The sequence below is a fragment of the Chiroxiphia lanceolata genome, chromosome 1 (genome assembly GCF_009829145.1).
Source record: "Chiroxiphia lanceolata isolate bChiLan1 chromosome 1, bChiLan1.pri, whole genome shotgun sequence".
NCBI lineage: Eukaryota > Metazoa > Chordata > Aves > Passeriformes > Pipridae > Chiroxiphia > Chiroxiphia lanceolata.
The window spans coordinates 105,365,671-105,382,653 of NC_045637.1; the positions used below are offsets into that span (position 1 = coordinate 105,365,671).

Genomic DNA, 16,983 nt, shown 5'->3' on the forward strand with positions numbered 1-16,983 from the left:
CTAGGCAATTCTTAAATGTTGATAGTAGGCTTAGAACAACAACTATATCACTTCGTTACTACTCTTTGAGTTTTGAGGGGGGTTTTGAGGTGTTTTTTGGTTTTGTTTAGGTGCGAGGGGTTTTTGTGTGGTGAGGTGGTTTTTTTGGTTTGGTTTGGTTTTGAGGAGGAGGGTGAGTTTCTGTCTGAGTTTTTGCTCTCTGTCAGGATGTCATGCTGCTTGGAAAGCTGACTGTGCAGATACAACACCCAACACTTACAATACAAATACACCTGACAGTCCAATGTTTCAAGAAACATTATCTCCAGGGGACTGTATTTTATTTCATCATCTTACAGAATTCTGACTTGGATAGGGCTGTCTGGAGAAAGCGTCTGGTGGTTTGAGTTTTTTGGTACACGGCTTTATGCTTTTTAGAAAAGAATGAGAAATATAAGAAGAAAAAAGAACTGAAGTGGTTGGAAAGGTCACAATATAAGGAGCAAGTCAGATCTTCTGAAACACTGCGATCATTTAGCCATGTAATTGGCTTTTTTGATTTTTATCTCATAATTGTAATTTCAGACTTATGTCTAATACTAATTTGTACTCATTAGGGTTGGATCTTGGAAACATGACGTTGTTTAAACCCTTTGCTGACCTTTCTGCCTATATATAGAGAATATGATATTTTCCAGGAAAAAAAAAGTAATTAAACACTGCACAAGGCAAAATCAGGATAGAATATAGATTCTGGTAAATTTTATTTAAAGTGGAGTTCAGGAAGCACTTGGAGAATGCTCTCAGGCATTGTCACTGATGATCATATCAGCATGGTTTTTGGGGTGGTCCTGTGCAGGGTCAGGAGTTGGACTTCAGTGATCCTTGTGGGTCTCTTCTAACTCAGGATATTCTATGGTTAACTTTGATTTTTGGCAAAGTTCATTTTAAACTGTTGCTGTCCTGAGAAATTCTTGAAATAATTTCATACTAGTAATCTTTAAAGCAGTAATCTGTAATGATGTGTGTAGGGTCTGTGGTTCACTTCTGTAGTTTTAAGTACATAGCTTTTTAGCAATGTTGCTCCTTTATGAATCATGAAGTAAGCATGAAGCAAGTTCAGGAATCTTCAGCTTCATCTGTAGATATCACCTTAAATTTGGAAGTCAGATGCACTCTGATTGTGTGCTTGACACACCCCCCTAGTGGTCATCACTCTTGAGGTGTTTTTCTGTTTAGGCCTCGAAGATTTTCTCAAAAAAAAATATGAAAGCTCTTTCTCCAGGAATTAGTTCCTCTTTGAGAGAGGGGAGGCCAGAGATTTGTATATATTAGTTTTTTTGACTCCACCTGTTTACAAAACTCAACCGGCTCATGACACTCTTCCTTGTTTCTTCATCTTTCTCTTTTGTTCCTTTTCTTATTTCACACATTTGTTCTTCATATTCATAGCAGTACCTTTGGCTGTTTCCCTTGGGAACCATCTTGCCTGTTCTTCAGTGTCACTCACACCACTGTGTAGCTGTTCATCGTTGCCTTGTTAGCCCTCTGTCACACGTCGGTAGGATTGATTCCGCCTAACTTCATTTACCCGTACTGTATCTAAACAGATAATCAGCTGAGCAAATGCTTCTCAGTTTCTCTGTAGTCAGTGCAGAGAAATAGTCATACCAGTTTGACTCATTTCACCTATTTTAGATTTTTACTGCAGAATGAGTTGTGCTCTGGTCTCTGTTAACTATGTTAACAAGACTGCTCTTCACTCGGAAGATTGCTGCTTTTTGTGCTTTTGGGTTTTGGGGGGGTTTTTTGAGTCCTTGTAATCAGCAGATGTTTTTCTGAATGTTCTTCAAATCCACTTGTGCTTCCTGTCTATGAGGTTCTCAATAATCTCAGTTCTTTATCTCAAGCACGGCATTAGATTGGTGGTCCACGTAGTCTATGTCTGTCTTCAGGGGCAACAGGAAGCGTTTTTCAGGATCCTGATAAAACCCAACCTGTATTCTACCATTTCTTGCCAGCATCCAGAACTCTTGTTGCCAGATAGGAATGTTACAAGAGTAACTCCATGCCTGGTTGAACCTGCTGATTCTGTTTCCAGCAACTTCCTGTGGCAGCAAGTTCCAAAGTCCACTACCTTATGTGTAAAGATGGCCTTTATCTGTTTTAAGCACTTTCATCAAATGCCCAATAGTTACAAAATGTGGCTTTTAGTGATAATTATCTTTTCAGTCATACTCTCTTCAAACTTCTGATCTCCAGATTGAAGAAGTCTAGACTTTTTAGTCTGTTGTATAGTAGCTGTCCTGTGTGCCTGGTGTTTTACTTGTCCCTCACTGTCCCTACTCTGACTCCATTCTGTCTTTATTGAGATGCAAAGATCAGTAATTGCATGTAGGACTCGGTCTGTGGGTGCCATAAACTGATTCGAATTAAGCATAAGTTTTTGAAAATGGTTGCAGTGGTTGAGTAAATGATTTTGTTGTCTTTTGTACTGTGTAATGTGATACACTGTGCACGCTAGTTGCTGTAAATGAAAACTTGCACTGATGTAAGTCAGTCCTGAGCATAGGACCTGAATTACTCTAGTTACTGTTTTACCTTTAAAATATTTCTAACACTTTGTAGACTTCCCCCTTAAAAATTTGCGTAGGCCAGTGAGTAGCTCCATTTTGGAGGAGGTAGAAAGTCAACATGTTGCAAAATCCAGTCTCTCTTTATTGCAGGATCCAAAAATGTATGTACAGACAGTGTTGGATGTCCATAAGAAATACAATGCTTTAGTTATGTCTGCATTCAACAATGATGCTGGCTTTGTGGCTGCACTAGACAAAGTAAGTGTATGGAGTGGCATATGGTGAACTTCTTTTTTTATTTCCATTCAGTGTTTTGTCTCCCAAAATTTCACTGTCTTTTGTGATTTATAGGCTTGTGGTCGATTTATAAATAATAATGCAGTGACAAAAATGGCTCAGTCATCCAGTAAATCCCCAGAGCTACTGGCACGATACTGTGACTCTTTACTAAAGAAAAGGTACGTCTTCAAAGACAAATTATTGTTTCATGTTGGCTTTTGTTTTAAAATGTTTTAGTGTTTGAAGTTTTATACTGTATCTTCAGAAACAGAACTTAATGATCCTACTGAAATTAAGTATACCAAGTTCTGGATACAAAACTTTCAATAGGATCATTCCTAAAGATTATGTTGACTTTTCTTTTTTAAGGAAGAGAGGAAATAAGAAAACCTTTCTTTCCTTATAGGAATATAACTTCTGGGTTTTTAATAAAACAGCAGGAGGTTTTAGGTGGGTTTTTTTATCAAAAAAATTTGAGTTGGGTTGTATGTTATAATGAAGAGAGACACATTCCCTTTTCCATTAAAACTCTTGCTTTCCTCCTGTTGTTTTCTCTATACCTTCTTCCATCAGGGCAGAAATCGAGGAGGACAAAAACTGCTTTCTAATTTCTGATGGTTCATATTTTAATTCAAAGTATTTGGCTTCAAATGGTTCAGCAGGTCATATACTGTTCGTATCAATTCAGTTCATACTGGATTGGTGTCAGTTTTGTCACTGGCAACATTTCTAATTGTTTTGGGGGAGGAAAAAACCACCACCAAACAACCCAAAAATGGAAGAACTTGTTCACTTTTCCCTTCCCCATCCCTTCCTTCCCTGAGCAAAGGTTTTATTTTCTCCTTTATAAATACTAGCTTTCTGCAGGGTAGATTTGGGATATGCCTGATGGACAATCATGCCATGGAGGAAAAGTGTGGTGCCACCTGAGCTTTCACTCAGTCAAGTCCCAGCTCTATGAGCTGTTTTCTTATCACTGTACTATCTAAGATAAGAAATAAAGATAGCATTTAGCAACAGGAAGAGACAGATCTATGTTTAAGCCCATAAATCCTGAGAAGTATCAGGTATCAAGAAGTCTCGAGCAAGTCATGGTCCAGGACTTCACCCTGGACTTCAGTTGCATACTTCAGAATTGCTCACAGGTGGAGTAGTGAAGTGTTGATTTCATTACATTGTTTCCTCTTTAAAGAATCTCTGATCCCAGAACTACTCAAGTCTGTATTTCTTTATTTATGAAGTTTCCACATACATCCACGTGTTGGCTTAATTCTACTGTTTTGAGATTCATTAAAAATGCATTTCTTTAACTGCAGCTCAAAGAATCCAGAAGAAGCAGAGTTGGAAGATACACTCAATCAAGTGGTAAGATGTCTATAAATACAGTTCTCTTCTGTCTTAGCTTTGACAAGTTAGGAGTATTCGATTGTCACACAAGGCAGATAAGAAAAAAAATATTTTTACATATTTGATTTCATTACTTAGTATTTCAGCTTTTCAGTAATAATCCCTGTGTGGCTTTTTAAAAATTATTTTCTTTTATGTATTAAAAAAAAACCCTTTACAACAGTGGCTATATTAAATCTATGCTTTTAGTTGATCTTTGTATACATACATATATAATTTCTACAGTGTCTTTTTATATCATTAAATATGCACATATTAAAAGGCTGCACATGTGGAATATAAAGTTTGTGTGTTCAAATCATATCCACATTTAAAACAAACACACACCACCACTCTGTTCTCCTCCCTCCCCCCCTCAAAAAAATAAAAACGCCAAACAAAACCCCTGACCTTAAAAATTTAGGTGCAAATGAAGTAGCTACTGCTACAGATTTTTCAAGACAAATGTTTAAATATTTTTTTCCTTCCAAACTATCTTGGCTTTTCCAGATGGTTGTCTTCAAGTACATTGAGGATAAAGATGTTTTTCAAAAATTCTATGCTAAAATGCTGGCAAAAAGACTTGTACATCAGAACAGTGCTAGTGATGATGCTGAGGCAAGCATGATCTCTAAATTAAAAGTGAGTATTCTGTGACTGTCTCATGATCTACTTCCTTGCACCTCTTCCGACTGTTTTGGAAAGTATTAATGTATGTCCCTTCATTTCTTTATTTTATGTACAATAGAAAAATACACAACCTAGCTTTTTTTTTTTTTTCTGTCTTTTTTCCTTTTTTTTTTTTTTTTTTTTTAATCAAAGGAGCTGGTAATGCATGTCTGTCCTGTGGAGTTAAACTTCATTATTCTTATCCAAATAAAATACATGGATATATTTGTTCAAGGGAATGACTACTGAAAAGTAGCTTAATTTCATTAACTCTTATTCATGCAGAGTCAGGCAAAATATGATCTAATGCCCTTTGAGTATTCTGTTTCACTGTGTGTTTTGCTTCATTGTCAAACTAAATTTTCTTCAGTTTTCAGTGACAGTTAAAGAGCTCATCTAGTTGGGATCAGTACTTTGAATAAGGGAAATAGGGAACTTCTTTTAAGGAAATAAGTTCTGGTACTTAGTTCTTCTCATTATCCAATGTCAAAAATGTGTCTTGCTGATGTATCTGTGCTTTTAAAATACAGCAAGCTTGTGGTTTTGAGTATACCTCCAAGCTGCAGCGGATGTTCCAAGATATTGGTGTAAGCAAGGATTTGAATGAACAGTTTAAAAAGCACCTGACCAACTCAGAACCATTAGATTGTAAGTAATAAATTTACCTAAGTTACTGTTGCATGGTTTAGCTTCCTCTTATTTCTGTAGAGCTAACTGTGTGAGGGAAGTATTTGACTTAGACATTGCTCTGCCAGAAGTTAGTTGGTGTTCTTCTGTCTAAGATAGTGGGATTTTTAAATTAGTCCTGTAGGTCTGTTCTTTGTATTCTGATAGCACTTTATATCTTTCGTGGGTAGCCTCCTCCTGATTTTGCAGCTTATGTTTAGGTATATAACTAAATGAAGTTGAATCCTGTCTTTTCTTTTTTTCTTTTCCTTTTTTTGAATTTTTGACTGGAGAGATGTTTCTCTTTAAACAGTTTTGATTTTGAACACAAAATGACTTAAGTTCACACTTGTGTGAAAGGATTGAGGAAAAAAGTATAGGGTGTTCCATGTTGCTAGATGGCATTACCACTTTTTTTATACATATTTTTTTTAATTGAAGCACGTTGAACCAAATTCTGCCAGGAATTGATAATTAATTCTTGGATTACAGCTAGAGTTGTGTATTGTCAGGCTTTAATTTTACTTAGTTTCTATATTATTCTTAGTCGACTTGCCCAAAATGCCTTACACGTATAAATGTGAAAGGTCTGTTCTTGCAGTTGTGTCTTGTGGAGTGATGACGAACGCTCACAATTTTCACACTTGCATGTTAAAAAAGAAGTCCATTGTGGGGATAGGAACAGGATAACTTCTCCAAATTAGAGAAAATTGAGTGCCTGTCACATCTAAGGCTCTCCAGCTGCAGCGACATCTTTCATGAGTGTCTTTGGTTTATGATCTGAAAAAAAAAATTATTGCTTAATGATTCTTTACCATGTTAGTTTGACCAGAAGGCCTTTGTGTTAGAACTGGGGCTGTGTTTGAAGAGGGGCTAGGAGCAAGGGGAATAATGCAGCTCAGCCTCTTCACTTCTCTTCCAGTGGATTTCAGCATCCAGGTGCTGAGTTCTGGATCGTGGCCATTTCAGCAGTCCTGCACATTTGCTCTGCCCTCTGAGGTGAGGCACCTGCACTTGGTTCATCTGAACATGAAATGATCATGGGAGAAATTTGTTTTACAAGGCTGGTGTCTCCTTCTGGTTTGTTGTGTATGAGAGGGGACTGGGAAGTGTCTCTGGTATTTGCCTGTTTGGCCTGAGGATATTTGGAACAAGATAATTGAGTAAAGTAGTAGGAAGGAACTGTGTGAAACACATGTTTTTTCTAGTTGTGTTTAATGTATCATGAAAGAAAGAATGAAACTTAAAATGCTGGTTTACATTTGTGTTGTTAATGGTACTTTAAAGGGGAAACTCGTAACAGAGGGAAATTTTCATCCAGTCTGCAGAATTTGAATACTTTGGATTTCTGTTTGTGTTATTCAGACAACACGGTGGTTGAGGGTGATCAGATTTGATGATGTTCATCTGTTGCTTCCATAGCATGTTTTAGTAATGGTCAATGACAGTGAATAACATTATTTATTTATTTATTATTGTTTTTATACAGTTAGAACGGAGCTATCAGAGATTTACTGCATTTTATGCCAGTCGTCATAGTGGAAGAAAATTAACATGGTTGTATCAGCTGTCCAAAGGGGAGTTGGTTACCAACTGTTTCAAAAACAGATACACATTACAGGTGAGGACAATGTCATGCCAGTAAAACAATTGGTAATGATTGCATCCAGAGGACTGGATACAGCTGCTAGAACCTTTATTGTGTGTTTGTTTTATTTACTGTACTGATACTGATCTGTGCTTAAAAGAAAATTGACTTCAGAAAGGGAATACATTGCCTGTGGTCTAAACAGGTGTTGAATTGCATTGTGTGAGACAATTGCAAGCTCTTTGTGTAGGATCTGATGCTGGTTATACTTTTGTGTCTGCTTTCTCTCAAAAAATCGACAGAGGAGGGGACTTCACAACAGTGAGAAGAAACAAGATAATCTCGGACTTTGACCATGTTATGAACATATGTTAACCTTGTGGTGATAGCCACTGATAGCTGCCTTGTTTATAAATTTGGTTTCATTATTCTGCTGGAGTTGTGAGAATTCAGTAGTCTGTGTAGGTTTTAATGAAGATTAAATGAGTAAGAGTCAGGGAGTGACAGAGGAAAATAATTTAAAACTATATTAGCAAGTACAAGGATAGTGCTTTGACACCATAAGATTTGATGAAGTGTCTGCAGCTAGCTAAATTATCAGAATCCTGGGATTTATGCTTAGATAATGCTGGAAGGTGGAGTTCTGGTTGGGTAAGCAACATCAGATTTTTCTGTATTATGTAATGATTAGCACTAGTTGGGTATTCTCTGCTGTCCAAATATTCCAGCATGTGTGTTTAACTGGTAAATTTCAGGCTGTTCAAATTCAGAAAATGTGTTTTTTCGTTCTCATTTTCTGATTTCCCCCCTCTCCCCTTCATTCTCTGTTTTTGGATCTGTTAGGCATCCACATTCCAGATGGCGATTTTACTGCAGTACAACACAGAAGATGCCTATACCGTGCAGCAGCTGACAGACAGTACTCAAATAAAAATGGTAGTGACTTTGCACATTTTACCACACTCTTGTGAACAAATCTTTTGGTCTTCAGGGCTCTTTCTGCTATCGTAAGAAACTGGGATTGCATGTGCTTGAAGCCAGAGTCGGTTTCTGTCCTGAAGGTGACAGATGTGCTCTATTCTTGGTCAACTTACTTTCCTTGTTTACTTTCCTGTAATCATAACTGCCTGATTCTGATGAATCTTAGTGAGTGTATATACACTCCTGTTCGTGACTGGAGTGAATTGTCTAGCTCCCTGCTGAGCTCTGGTAGGAAGTTTTCAGGGTTTCACTACATACATTTTAATGTTAAAAGACAACACTGTAGCAAAAAAAGCATTATCCCTAAATGATTGATCTGTGTATCTGTCATTCTTTTACATCTCAAGGCTTTTATACATGAACATAGCAAAATCTGAAGTTTCATTGGCTAACTCTCCTGTGGAACAGGTTCCCTCCTTTTCTTTCCAAGTAGACTTTAAAGCCCACAGTTTATTTAGCATCTGTGGCCTTTATAGTAGGTTTGAATCAAGTCTGCTTCAAGTTCTGGAAAGTTAGGCAATTCCTAGTCAGTGAGATCTTTACTTCGAGAAATTCATATCTAGAAAGTTACTGCAAATGATGGTTTACAGCAAACCCAGAAGTCTTAGGGGGTTGCCCTTTATTATAGATACTTTTTTGTGGGAGAGAGATTTCTCTAAAATAAATATTTAGCCCAAATTATGGCTGGATCAAAATAAAACTCTTTATACAGCTGAAAACTAAGTGCTTGGATCCCAGAAGATATCCACTGTAGTAAAATAGCAGTTTTGCAAGGCTGCTCAGAATGTTGACCCTAGTAGCCATCTGGGTGACCGACCAGCAACATCAACAGAACAGATCCCTAGTATAACAAAGAAAGTAAAAAGATGTTAATCAGAAAGCAGAGTGTGCTTTCTTTCTGAAGTTTAAGTTTGCCATGGTATATATATTTGCATGGTTTGGGGAAAAATTACTTCTTAGGCTTATGAATCTGCTTGCAAAATACTTCTTAAACCAGCAACTAGAAAGGTCTGCTGTTTGGAATTAGTCTTTCTTAAGAATTTTATGTTACTTGACCAAACCACAAGGGGAATAATGTCATAACACCCAAAAAAGGCCTTACTGTATTTTATTTCTGTGAACTATGTTTTTACTGCCTTTTTTTCCCCCCTCATTTTACAGTGTTCTGCACTTGCTAGTTCTTAGTCTAAATATGTGCATTCTTGTTCAAGTTTTTAAGTTAGAGAAAGTGCAATCTGTGCTGATAATATTTCCTGTAATTTTGTAGGATATCTTGGCACAAGTTCTACAGATACTTTTGAAATCAAAATTGCTTGTAAGTACTCTTGCTTTTTTATGACCTGCTTAACACACAGCAAAATGTGTTAATGACTATTTATTTATTTGTTTGTTTATTTATTTATTTCCTACAGGTTTTGGAAGATGAAAATGCAAATGTTGATGAAGTGGAGTTAAAACCAGATACTTTAATAAAACTCTATCTTGGTTACAAAAAGTAAGGAAAAATTTGAGCAGCATGCATCGCTTATGTATAATGGGTAGCATCCTCCTCTGCTTTCAAAATCTGGGTAAAACCTAATATACCTGAGATGAAAGCTTCAGGGTTCAATTGCCAATTGAAATCCAGATCCAGCACTAAGGGAGAGGGCTGGCAAATGGGGGGGATGGGTAAGATTTCAGCTTTATGACTTAAAAGTCTGTCAAGGCCTGGATGTATTTTCATATGCCCTTTTTGTTCCTTGATTCTTGTCTAATTCTTGAATTATTTATTTCTGGTAAGACATGGTACTGCTGTTTTACTGAGGTGCATGACTCGCTCGCACTCAGCAAAATACTTGATATTTTATAAGGTTACAGTTGTGCTCAGTGACCAGCAAAGGTCAAAGTCATAAATGCTCATCCACGAGAGCTAACATGAGAAGATCAGGCTCATTGTAGAACCACAGAGTGTACAGTGATTTGAAGACTTAATAAACATGATTTTCAGTAGGTTTTATTGCCTATTTTAAACAGTCCTGCATTTGAAGCTGTTTACAGTACTTGTGGTGACTTTTTATCATGCTTACCACAGCACAGATGTAAACACATGTAAATTCAGTGAGTTCGGTACTTCCTGAAGATAAGATATCGAGTGAAAGAACCATTTTGAAACCTTTCCTTGTACCTCACTGTTTACCTGTTTTCTCTTCCCCTTTACCCATAATTAAAGGTTTGAGCATTCGTGGTCAGTTACCTTAATACAGTGATGGGAACAGCTCAGTGTTGATGCACTCTGCAGCTCAGTGGTTCCCAATATATGGTGCACAACACTGCATTAAATAAATAACAGATTCCCCCTCCAGTGCAACCAACAAGCTGAGCAGAGCCCTGTGCACATTGATGCTCTGATGCTGAGGTTTGTTCCCCACTTGTGACACACCTTGTCTTGAGAGTGGTCACATGTGGCAGTGGGCTCACTTCAGCACAACCATCAGCACCAGGGAGCGTGTGGAAGAAAAGCAGAATTCAGTTTTACAAAAGAGATGGATTTCTTCACATTGTGGTCAGAATCCAGTCTGTAAATCAGAAAGGTCATTCTGTTTCGACTTACTTTTCTTTGTCCTGTTCACTGACTCAAAGCTTCTTACTAAACATAGAAATGTTTCAAATACAGTGTAATTGTACAGTGCTAGCTAGACCTAGCAGGTCACTAGCTGGATTCAGTAAGACATGAAATACAGGAATACCAATCAAAAAGCTATTTTGGTTTTATGATTGGTTGGGGGTTTTTGTCAATATTTTTTTTAACTTAAATAAGAGTGTCTAAAATTTTCAGAAGAACCACAGTCCTCTTTTGTTGTAAAGTAATTGTGGTGGTGTGGCTTTTATTTTGGAGTTGGATTTTGTTGGGGGGGGGTTCTTTGTTTCTTTGATTGGTTTCTAAACAGGCTAATTTTTTATTAACTTCTGCTTTTCTTTACAGCAAAAAATTAAGGGTAAACATCAATGTGCCAATGAAGACTGAACAGAAGCAGGAACAAGAAACTACACACAAAAATATAGAGGAAGATAGGAAACTACTGATTCAGGTGAGTTGTATTGCAGAATGCTGCCATGATCTCAGTATTACAGCTTTGTAATCCTTGAATGAAGCTTACTGTGGGATTTCTTAATTTTTATTAGAAGACAACATGCCATTGCAGTGCACTGTGTTAGAGTTAAAAATGTGTTTAAACTGCTCTTAAAGGTGATTGGAGTCTGTAATAGAAAGTGGAGGAGGGCATTTCTACAGATAGAATGTGTTCTTCACATTTGTTCTAATCTGATGTTGATAGTGTTTGGGTTCCATGGATGCACACTCTCACCAGACCTTGTTCTGGGTGAAAACTAATAATACCCAAGTAGTATGAAATCAACAGTGTTTTTATATCATTTCATTCAGAATCCACTCGAGAAGCAAAGAGGCAGGGGAAGGAAATACACATGTGCTACTAAGAGAGCATTACAGAAAGTTAAATATATAAAGAAGGCTTTTTGTTACACAAGTAGTTTCATGTTGCTCTTGGTACCAGCTGGTGCTATTGATAAGACCGACAGTAATTACAGGTCTTAAAAGTCTTGTGTCAAAGCCACTTCTAATGCCTGTGTGCTGTGTAGAACCTGAGTTCTTACAGTCTGCCTGAGTAGCTGACATTTGTGGGCAAACTTCTCCCTGTCTGGTGCTCAGGTTTGTTGTGGTGGTGCTTCTGCACAAGCAGATGTGATCTGCTGGGGAAGTTAAATGTTAAATGGCATTATCCAGGACAAGTACTTTGCTCCTAAGCGCACCTTTCCCACTTTGCTGTGCAGGCTGCTATTGTGAGAATCATGAAAATGAGGAAGGTTCTAAAACACCAGCAACTGCTTGGAGAAGTGCTAACACAGCTGTCCTCAAGGTTCAAGCCACGAGTTCCTGTAATTAAGGTATGGGAGAACCACATCTCTGTACCTGTGTTCCAGGAGGTGAGGAATGTATATATATATATAGACAAAACACATGCTTCTGAATTAAAAAGGAAAGCTAAGGAGATGGGATGGGTAAGGACAGATTTTTTTGAGTTTTAAGTAAGTAGGAAATGTTTTTACCAGAAATACTGCATTTCTCTTAGGGTAATATGCATGTTTCACATTGTTGGCAGGAGTAAAATAGTAGCTTGATTACATCTTTTCACATCAGTGCCAGCTTACCGTAGCCTGTGCTCCAGGCTTACTGTTTGTTCCTGCTCTCCTAGTTGTGGGAGTGCAGCCAGCCTTTGGGTTGGCTTGATGAAACAGCTTCCTGATCTCTTTCAGGATAAAAATGTTGGGATAGGAAGCACTGTATTTAATTATTTACTAATAATTGTATTGATTATATTAATTACTAATTAATGTGTGTTAATTTCTTCACCAGTTTGTTAAAGTGGGCTCACCAGTGGTTTTTACATACACAGCCAAAGGGATGGGTGGGGCAAAGAAGAGGCAGTGGAGACCAGTTGCATAAACTGGCACCAGTACTGAGGTGCTTCTGGTCAGGCAGTGCCACAGGCAGCTCCTTACTGCAGCTGCTGTGTCTAGTGCCCTTACAGTGAGCACTCTGCACCTTGGTTTAATTCTCTATTTGCTGTCTTACTGTGAAATTGCTCAGCATACTGATGATGGGTTGATCGGGGTTGAGCGATGATGGTTCACTCCCTTGGAATAGCATCAAGTAGGTATAATTCAGTTAAATGGATTAGCAGAGTCCTCTTGGATGTGGTCAGAAACAGGAGAGCACATTGCCATGGTTTGTGCCCTTTGCCTACTCCCACCCTCGGCCTGGCAGGGAACTCCCACGGGGGGCCAAAATCCTTCAGAGTTTGTAGCAACCACAGAGAGGGCTTTTCTGCCAGTGTCCCACCACTGACTTCTGTTCCTCCCACAGAAATGCATCGACATTCTCATTGAGAAGGAGTACTTGGAACGTGTAGATGGTGAGAAGGACACCTACAGTTACTTGGCTTAACATTTTTATTAGCAATTACTTGACTGTGTGACACTCGGCAAATAGGTATGTGATGGAAAGGATGAAAGCGACGGAACTTCATAGCAGCCACCCTGCTGCCATTTGGACCTCCCTTTTTAATAACTGAGACCAGGACTCCCATCAGCCAGTCTCAGATTTACATCAGAACTGCTCAGGATTGATACATTTCAAGTATGTAAATATGGACACCAATGCCATTTAACCTAACTTAAGAACAGAAAGGAATCAAACCCTTCTCCTTTAAGGGTTGCATGCTACTGCATTTAAATCAATACATTGGCTATATGATAAACAGCTGCCATCACAGGCAGTACTTATACATGTTGGCAGCACTTGGAGAGCGAGTCTGAATGGACCCATGTGTAATCTGCTATGAAAAACCATTTGTATAGTGTGTTTCATTTTTTAATGTGTGATAAATAATAAAAAAAAATTAAAAGATTTCTGTACAAGTTGCATTTGGTTTTATTGTTTTAAGTTTCATGACTTATCTTTCTAAATGTAAATAAAAGGTATAATGGTTATGAAAGCTATTAGAAATTGGTTTTGCTTTTCCTCCCTGTTTTCTGGTGATTTAAGCACATTTTGTTCTCTGAAGAAATTGTCATCGGTCATCATCTGTGCATGTTATTTCTTTTTTAAGAGGAAAGGTCTGCATTTTGAAAATAAAAGGAAGTTGTGATGATTTCACAAGATCTGCAGAATAGAAAATACTTAGGATACACATGGCAATCCTTGGTCATCTGAAATTGGAGCTGTTTTTAATATTGCTCAGTGTGCTATAAAATGCATCACACTTGCTTAAATGCTGCCTGAGATAAATGAGGTTTAGGCTGCCCATTTCTTTGGCTAGAACAGAAAATTGAGTGTGTTCCTAAAGATTAATTCCCATTAAATGCAGCCTGTGATGGGAATTAAAATACTTTTGAGTGTTACTACACATACATTGATTGACCAGGCTTCATTCCATTCTTCTCACAACATTTTGTGAAATGAATATTGGCTTTCCACATGCTACAAGCAAAATGCTGCCATCCTCACAAGTCTCATTTTTGGTAATTTATATTTTCTAATCATGATGGTGAAAAGAACTTCTGCAGCCAAACCCTTTTTTCCCTTTAGAATTTGTGATTTGTTCAGTGTTTCTTCTCACAGGAAGATAAAGGAGCCAGGTTTGGTGTTGCTAATGTTTTTCTCTTGAGGGAAACTAATGGTTACAGCTGAACTCTGACCTAAAAAAAATGCATGGGTTTAAAAAAAATTATGGAGCAGTATTAGATGTGATCCAAAGTGATTTGGAAAAGAAGCAGGGGGGAGGTTCATCTGCACCTGAGATTTTGCAGGCTTTCTATTCACGTTCTGAATTAATGTTAATTGTACTAAAGACTGCCAGCATGGGGACTAGAAGCACCTTGCTGTTCAGTTTTAAAATTGCTTTTGGAAATTTAGAAGAGTGGAGCTTGTGATGCTTTCAGGGATGGCTTTTTTTTTTTTTTTTAGTAGTAGTAATAGTAGTAGTATATGCTGTGTTGTTTTTGTAAACAATTCTTGCAGAAAGTTCAGAGCTAGTACATTTTTGTAGCAGGATTTGAGTGGTATGATGACAGAAAAACAAACAGCCTGAATGTTGTTCTCAGTTGGAAGGCCAGAAATGACCTGCTCCAAGTTGCCTCTCAAAGCCAAGCCTTAACCCAGGGCTGGTTAAAGCAGTACTTTGTATACTGTCAGCATGAGACCAAGAGCCATGTTCTACCCAAGCATAGAGAAAATAAGTTTTTAATGTTAGACTTCTTTTTTTCTCTCATGAATTCTCAGTTCCTAGGCCAGTGCAGAGAAGGAGAGCCTGCTGTACCTGACAGTGTGGCAGTATGTGCTGAACATGACCCCTGGGTGCAAGAAGGTACACAGTCATCGTGGACAGGATTTCTTGCAATCAGTTTTGCAATGTGTCCCTGTGCCTGCCCTCCCACTCCAGCTGTTTTGACTAGAGCACTGTGTTCCATCCAGCAATAGGCTGCAGAGCTCACACTCCATGGGCAAATAAGAAATAAATGTGTGGCAGCCCTGTATGAGACCCAAACGGACTAACTGCAATCTAAATAATTTTGGATGAAACTATAAATAAAAAAATGAAGAGACGCAGAAGAGAAATGTATATGTAATTACTGTCGTATTCATTATTCAGTTGGTGCTTCAGAGACACCACTGCTGAGGGCATCCTGTACCACAGCTTTGTCTTGAAAGTAGCATTTGTCACAGAACTCACAGCTATTCTGGTTTTTGTTTGGGGGGGGGACGACCCTTTTCCCCTTGCATTAAATGTCTCTACTGCTAATAGAGAGACCCCTTGTCTGATGCAACTCTGCAAAAGTGGAGAAAGACTAAAAAAACGCAGTGCAACTCTTCCTGTGACAAAAGGTTAGATGTAGGAGCTGAGGATGTAGGAGGTTGGGATGTAAAGGTTAATTGTAGGAGTTTCTCAGCTGCAGCCATTACTCTATAGAGAACATGAATGTGGCTGCCATGCCAAGGGAGCACAAAAACTGCAAGACCAAGACTGACTGAGGTGCTGCAACACCACTCTCAACCTGACTGATGTCTCCTACACTGTTTGAATCTTCACATGAATCTTAAATGTGACCTAAAGTAACAGTATCAAGAGGGGACAAGGGTGGAGCTGCCTTTGCTCGGAAGTTACAAGTTAAATTCACATTGCTTCCTCAACTGGCTGACACAAAATTCCAACTCAGTTCCAGTAAAAATGAAGAAGTTCAAGTATCCTTTATTCAAGGTTGAAAAATGTACCACACCACATTATTGCAAAAGTTCATAGGTACAAAACACTTTGCAGCTGGTGAGAAGGCAATAAAAAGTTGTTTGTTTTTTTAAAATTTGTTACTATAAATTACTGTTACAGTACTTTGCAAATACATAATTTCAAATTGCATCGTTTTTATTTTTCTAAAATTGCCCACAGTACTAGAAATTCCTGAAGATAAGGCAGCTGTTTGTTTAAAAGAAGAGGTAGCTGGCGTCAAGGGATTTCCATTTCTCTTTCAATGCCCACATACTTAAGGGCATCAGCTTGGCTATATCTGAAATTACAAAAAAAAAAAAAGGCAAATAAAAACCAGTATCACTGAACATTTCACCTTTATTTTTCTGACATGACAGAAGGTACTACAGACTGGAATACTCATACTTAGATTTCCCATAGTTTCCTCACCAGCTGGGGCCTTTCCTCCTCGTTTGAATTTGCAGGTGCAGAACAATGCTGACCACTCAAGGAACTACTTTTAGAGGAGTTTGATTAAGAGGAAACAAAATTCCACTAAAATTCCACACTTTTTTTCACCTTGAATCTCACCAAGCTGAAGGTCATTTTAGCTAGTGGAAAGCAACTGCATTTCTGAAGGTTGGCTTGCACTGTATTGGCACTGGACAGCTTAGTTTTCTTCAAGTGGGATGATTTTAGAGGAAAGTATGAACACATTCTTAGCAAGCACTTCTCTATAATAACACAATACTTCTTGCCCATTTCTGAGTGATGGGAGAGTCAGCCCATACTAGTACTAGGGAGCCCTACCAGTTAAAGTCTGTTGTGCAGGTCTGTACCCATTTGTCACTAAACTTTGTTCTATACAAGCTGCTGTTCCAAGTTTGCTCAATTCAGTCTTACTCTGATATCTGGCTTAAAAAAACAATGCAGAATGCGGACTCTGCTTCTCAGTTGCTGAGACCTGAGGCTGCAAGGACCAGGCAAGTGGAGTAATTAACTATGAGCTGAACAGAGATACTGAAAGCTAATCCAGTCTGACACAAAGAAATTACAAAAT

The 16,983-nt window shown here is 38.1% G+C and overlaps 2 protein-coding genes across 8 annotated transcripts in view; one reads left to right on the forward strand and one right to left on the reverse strand.

The window, feature by feature from the left end:
• The window catches only part of CUL1 (cullin 1), a 52,592-nt gene extending 38,916 nt beyond the window's left edge, over positions 1-13,676 (forward strand). The window contains exons 10-22 of the mRNA XM_032688776.1: positions 2,706-2,813; positions 2,907-3,013; positions 4,151-4,199; positions 4,731-4,862; positions 5,420-5,537; positions 6,478-6,554; positions 7,045-7,176; positions 7,987-8,079; positions 9,392-9,439; positions 9,537-9,619; positions 11,087-11,192; positions 11,953-12,066; positions 13,046-13,676. Coding sequence (XP_032544667.1) covers positions 2,706-2,813; positions 2,907-3,013; positions 4,151-4,199; positions 4,731-4,862; positions 5,420-5,537; positions 6,478-6,554; positions 7,045-7,176; positions 7,987-8,079; positions 9,392-9,439; positions 9,537-9,619; positions 11,087-11,192; positions 11,953-12,066; positions 13,046-13,126 — 1,248 coding nt within the window. The 3' untranslated portion in view covers positions 13,127-13,676. The remainder of the gene's footprint in view (positions 1-2,705; positions 2,814-2,906; positions 3,014-4,150; positions 4,200-4,730; positions 4,863-5,419; positions 5,538-6,477; positions 6,555-7,044; positions 7,177-7,986; positions 8,080-9,391; positions 9,440-9,536; positions 9,620-11,086; positions 11,193-11,952; positions 12,067-13,045) is intronic.
• A 2,221-nt stretch (positions 13,677-15,897) lies between these two features.
• EZH2 (enhancer of zeste 2 polycomb repressive complex 2 subunit) overlaps positions 15,898-16,983 on the reverse strand; it is a 51,397-nt gene continuing 50,311 nt past the window's right edge. For all 7 annotated transcript variants that reach the window (XM_032697030.1, XM_032697018.1, XM_032697010.1 and 4 more), the window contains one exon: positions 15,898-16,242. In XM_032697030.1, the coding sequence (XP_032552921.1) occupies positions 16,182-16,242 (61 nt within the window). In that variant the 3' untranslated portion in view covers positions 15,898-16,181. The remainder of the gene's footprint in view (positions 16,243-16,983) is intronic.